Source organism: Perna viridis, chromosome 3, assembly GCF_037379345.1.
Source record: "Perna viridis isolate PV_CMFRI_1.1 ecotype Kerala chromosome 3, ASM3737934v1, whole genome shotgun sequence".
In the NCBI taxonomy this organism is placed as follows: Eukaryota; Metazoa; Mollusca; class Bivalvia; order Mytilida; family Mytilidae; genus Perna; species Perna viridis.
In genome coordinates this window covers 34,082,999-34,088,998 of record NC_142447.1, presented here as the reverse complement: position 1 = coordinate 34,088,998, position 6,000 = coordinate 34,082,999, and the positions used below count along the sequence as shown (strand labels likewise).

General features: G+C 32.0%; 1 protein-coding gene across 5 annotated transcripts in view; it reads right to left on the bottom strand.

Annotated features, from left to right (window-relative positions):
- Window positions 1–473: 473 nt before the first annotated feature.
- LOC148621970 (protein mono-ADP-ribosyltransferase PARP14-like) overlaps window positions 474–6,000 on the bottom strand; it is a 37,911-nt gene continuing 32,384 nt past the window's right edge. For all 5 annotated transcript variants that reach the window (XM_088571391.1, XM_088571394.1, XM_088571392.1 and 2 more), the window contains 3 exons: window positions 5,455–5,642; window positions 4,173–4,353; window positions 474–2,043 (listed from right to left, as the gene is read on the bottom strand). In XM_088571391.1, coding sequence (XP_088427517.1) covers window positions 1,733–2,043; window positions 4,173–4,353; window positions 5,455–5,642 — 680 coding nt within the window. In that variant the 3' untranslated portion in view covers window positions 474–1,732. The remainder of the gene's footprint in view (window positions 2,044–4,172; window positions 4,354–5,454; window positions 5,643–6,000) is intronic.

Here is a 6,000-nt window from a genome sequence, read left to right as displayed (position 1 = left end):
TCTAATTTCAAATTTATTCAGGGAGATCAAATGTAAGTATTCCTTGAAATTAATATTATTAACATAATCTAATTATAGGAAACCGGAATTGAAGGAGTGGGCTATGCCATTTGCTTTTTTTTCGATACTAGATCCAGTAAATGATTAGATTCATAGGAATATAGAAACAGATCGACCAACAATGGTGCACAATTTGTTCCCACAAGTAGTCTACTCTAGGGCATACACCAGGTTCATTATAAAAAAATGTTTTAGTGAAATTAATAGAACAACTGGGCAATTGTAATTTATGTATTTTGTTTCAATTTTTAAGAAAAAAAAAATAACGGCGTGTAATGGTTTTAAGTCATTAGGTCATAATTTTACCTTAACAATAAAAATCACATACTTTAATTGATCTCTGCGATAATTCAGAATTCTATTAAAAATAGACGGCAAGAGAAATGACAAAGACATACATGGCAAAAAAAAAATCACTGCAAAGTTAATGTTAAAGAAGTAAATTAAACTGTATGTTATGCATCATGATATCATTGCACATATGCATCATGTTTAGTTGAAATATTCTCTGTTTAAATACAATAAAGGAATAAAAAGTATAAAGTATAAATCACATTTAAACGCGATATTAATTTCGAAGTTACAGTTTGTAAAACTCAATAAAAGGTTTATCCACAATATTATCACACAGTTAAACTCCACTTACATATTGATAGACAGTCAAGCAAAAATGCATATTCAGTATCACTGTCATAGTGAATAAAATAATCATTGTTAAAGTAAAATACAAAACTCCTTCTACAAGGGACAACGGGTAATCATTGTGATTATAACACCAAGAGTAATCATTGTAACAGTGTTCTTCTGGGTAATTATTGTAATAGTTACACCATAGGTTACCACCAGGAGTGATCATTGTAACAGTGAACTTCAGGGTAATCATTGTAATAGTTATACCATGGGTTATCACTAAGAGTAATCATTGTGGTAGTGAACTTCGGGGTAATTATTGTAATAGTTGTACCATGGGTTATCACCAAGAGAAATCGTTGTAACAGTGAACTTCAGGGTAATTATTGTTATAGAGAAATCATGTGTGTTCACCAAGAGAAATCATTGTGGTAGTGAAACCAAGGGCAATCATATCATTGCTATAGTGGGACACATGGTTATAAGTGTTACAGTAAAATATAAAAAAAATCATTGTTAAAATCAAGTACAAAACTCGTAACACAAGGGGCAAAGACTAAGCAAAACTAATACAACAACGACATAAATAATGAACCTAGTAAGACAATATATGAAATAAATACGATATATAATACTTCAATATATAAGTATCCCACAACCTCACTGCAAAAAAAACAACATTAAACGAAGAAGAACATCTTTAAATAATCAAACAAAAACAAACGAGCAAAAACAAAAAAAAATAATAAAATAAATAATATAAAATAAAATAAATATATAATGTTCAACGTACACCGTAATAATATTTTTTTCTCTACATTTTCAGTGTATAAGTTGAGTACATATTATTGTTCCATTGAATATCTTCTTTGTCAGTCTTGATCACAATTATAAATAATTATAAACACAGTTATATTTCAAATAAAACATCTATGAACAAACTATAAAAGGGAATATACCGCGCTTCAAATGTCAACAAAGACAGATATAACTCTTAGTTTACATTATCTCACGTTATTAGTTATTCTACCACAAAATTCAGTTAGTATTTGAACTTGATGCGATATTGAGGATACGCTTGTGTGTCATTGAAAATGACATATTCAACTGTAGGAGTGTAGTCAGAATCTGTTGATGCATCGTAATTCAACATAGAACCATCTTGTCTAACAGGTAAATAACGTAGCATTTGATGCTTTTTCGCTTTCATTGTTACTCCTGTCAACACCTTACATAAATATATATTGTGCTCCCCTACAACTGCGTTTCCACCTGTACCAACTGCTAGCCAAGACCGAGCAGAGTAGGAAGCATCTGCTGCAAAATACACTCCTTCACCCCAATATGCTGCTTCTACATAAAAAGAAAACAAAATACATTGCAAAACATCTCAGCATTTAATGTAAAATAGAAACCTCTCTAAAACGACGCTTCTACAATAAAAAAAAACCCAAAATACATTGATATAGATCTGGTTTTAAAATATAAAAGGTGTAATGTACAAATTCACCTATCATAATGTCAAAACTACGAGAGCAACATACGCTTCAATATATATAGGAATATATAAAAATCTCTTTATCCATCATCGGATATTTTTTTTCTTAAGATTAATTCCTGTTTGACATTCCTCATATAGTATTTTTTTTTGGCATTAAATCGCAAACGTATCGCGATATTAAGTGTAAAAATTGCGTTAATTCATGTAAGTATTACGTTATTTCGTGAAAATATCGCGTCATTGCGCGAACATTTTTTGGTCTAGGAAAATTAGCACAATAGGCATTCATTCATTTAATATTTTTTAGGCATTTTTTTCTCTGGCTGTTTTACGTTTTTACATCTTCATGACGTTGAAATACTAAATACAATGCGACACCGATATGTGTCACAAGATACGCAATTAAAAAAAAAACAAATCAGAATACTTTGCCTAGTCTACAATAGTTCAAACTATCATTAGGTTTCCAATACTAGAGGCTATGATGACTTGAGAGAGTATCAAGTCCACGAATCTAGCTTAAACTGCAATGTTGGTAGACAGTTTTAAAAACTAAGGTAAGATTGAACAAATGTATTTGTGTAGTTCGGTTATAAATGATAATGAGTGTGTCGGTTACTGTATTCAACCAGTTCATTTTATCATATTCATGAAAGTTAGAATTCTGGAAAAGATATATCCAAGCTCTATTGGAATACAAGTTAGTATAATTGATGTGTAAAGGAAATGCGAATTAAAGTAGCAAATTCAATACACGTATACATGAACGCAAACACGATCGCGTATTCATCTAATGATGATTTTGATGATGCTTTTCTCATGTGCTATAGGTTCTCGAAAATGAAAAAAAATAAAAATAAATAAATAAATAAATAACTAACATTCGCGAATATTCTCTTAACTAGTTTGCATGTAAATGCGCAATCAGACACCCAAAACCAACAACACAAATGTAAGTGATTCGTTTTTTACCCAGCTTTGTTCTCTAAAACATGGATACAGGAGTTAGAGAAAACATATTTGACATCAATATGAATAGAACACAGTAGATGAAATAAAAGATATTCAACCCATCAATGAGAAAGTTGATATTGCCTGAGACATCTAATAATCTGGAAATCTATTTTAAAAAGTCCTGAAACATAAAATTGAAGTTAACACGAACGGATACTATTTTCTCCTCCCAACTGGACAGTAGAAAAGGGAATAAGAAAGCGTATGAACATCTGGATAACGTCAGAAATTGTCAGACATAGTATGGAGATGGCGATATGAGCATCCCCGCACACTGAAGTGTGGCCAGTGAGAGAAAATTTAGCGCAGTTAATTTTGCTAATGTTATTTCCAATAGAAAATGATCTTGGGTGATTTTTCTTTCATTGGTCATAATTAGTAGTCTGCTGTCTGAAAAAAAGGTTTTATTTCGTATTAAGGTATGCGTTTTGTAGAATAAAGTAATTCATATTGTAAGGTGTTTATTTAAGTACAAGTCGATCCAAATCAAGTTCAGACACTGCCTTTTGTAGAGTTGATAACCCACTGAACTAACGATGCCTTTTAGTTAAGCATATGCTATTTTTTCACGTTACGACATATATGTATTCAGATCTGTATTTTTTTCAAATAGAAAACATGCATTCATCTCCCAGTAATTGAAGCAAATCAAACCAAATCAAGAACGATAACTGCAGCAAATTTCATATACAATTTATGTAATATTTATCTAAAAAATGCAATGGCCGAATGAAAACATAAGACTTGTTATGTGGGTTGCAACTGTTTAAGTGGAAATAAATAAAGTGAGCTCGGTGAGTTTTTGACATACACGACAAAGACTGGTATTTAATAAAAATATCTGTCAGGAAACGTGTCTGTATTAGTTTATACTATCTATATATGCCTTTAAAAACAATAAAAGTTCAAAACAATTAAAACTATTGTTGAGACAAAACATTTTTTTACAAATTTATATTTTACGTACGACTGTTGTCTCTGCAGTAACTTCTATTAAAGCCATATAAGTTGATGCTAATGACAGCGGCTTCAGGTGTACCATGCCACAACTCTCTCTCGTTTTGTGTGCCCTTAGGATTCTGACTGTCCATTAAGTGTCTTTTTGCTGCATACATTCGCCACAAATTCAAATTCTGAATTCTTTCAATCTTCAGTAATACAAAACACTTTGTAGTAATAACAATAATGTCAACCCCCGTCAAAAATATAAAATACAAAGAACAAGTTCAAACATGAAGTTGCATGCGTTCAACAATTTATTCCAGTTAATCAGATTATGGAGAAAACCGCAGAGTTTTCAGATTCAACTACCATAATCTAATTGCAACTGTACCTGCTTTTGTAAGCCATTATAAGAAAAAAAGCTTAATTCCAACTTCAAAATGAATAGGTAGTCGACTAGAGGTAATCAAAGTTATCATGTTTATCATAAAATGTGTCATTGACAACAAGCTATTTAAGATTTTTATCCAAATTAAGATGGAGGTCAAAAGGTGCATATTATCCAATGGAGGAGTGGGGATATCAAGTTAGGGAGCTTTGTTCAGTTTTTTTTTCTAGTTTTGTTACAAAATTCTTTTCATATTTGATCCTAAAACTCTTTGTTAAAGAGGAAGAATGTTTGACTTGAAAAACATCGAAGTTTGGGTCGGACTATTAAACCTCGCCCTTTATCCCTGTTTTTGTATCACCTATGTGTCGCAGTGTATTTGAGGCCAAGTGATGAATTGACATAATGGCTATACAGCTGCTATAAGTCTTGATAGGATAATCATATACTTTTATTTTCAATACTGAAAATACAACAATTTAATTCATAAACAACAGGTAGAATCATTTAAACACCTGCAATACACTTTTGTTTTGTTTGTGCTGCATTGTCATGACTACCCATTAAGTTTGCTGGTTGGCAGATTCCTTTATATATAGAAAGGTCTGAAAAATTCCCAACGATGTTAGAACTGTCAAATTTGTGATGCAAATTTTTTGTCGTTCCGCTGTGACATCTATGACTGCACAAGTCCAACGCCCTAAACCACTCGGCCAGCTAGGCTATATATAGGTGTTGCAAGTCTAGCTGGCCGAGTGGTCTATGGCGCTGGACTTGTGCAGGCGGTGTTGACATAGATATCACAGCGGTACGAGTTCAAGTCCCGCGGAGGGAACGACCAAAATTTGATTCGATGGAGCAGTGTAGTGAATAGAGTCGCAACATTCTGAGACGTTTATATATAGCGAGCATATCTTACCTTTGTGACCGTTAGTGTTTTTTTATTGAACTGAATGGCCCATTCCTTCCTTCCGTTGAAAACAGAATCTATAAACTTCTTTTCTACAGATTGGTATTCTGGTGATGAATTACGGAGGGGGACAACCTTAATTGTCTCAGTTCCCTGATCATCCCATTCTGGAGGGGCTTCTATATTTCCAGCACCACCTTCAATTTAATGTATACCAAAACGTTGATATAATCACTGAATTGAATGGTAATATAAAATTGTTGATTATACCTGAAGACGGTCTTTATTCTTATCGTTAGTTATCAGTATAGGAGAGTTCTTCGTGATGTCATCACTTACCTGTGATTTGGTTTTGGTTTGCCAAAAAATCCATTAAGTGGCATGGGACATCAAAGTTAAATTATCATAACTTTTTCATTTTTTAAGATAATTTAAAAATTCGTTTGGTTCCCTAAATTGTATACAAAACTCAATTTATCTATGTAGTTTTTACATAAATATCCAGTAATTAGACTGTATAACCATAAAATTTTTATAACAATTATATATATTAAA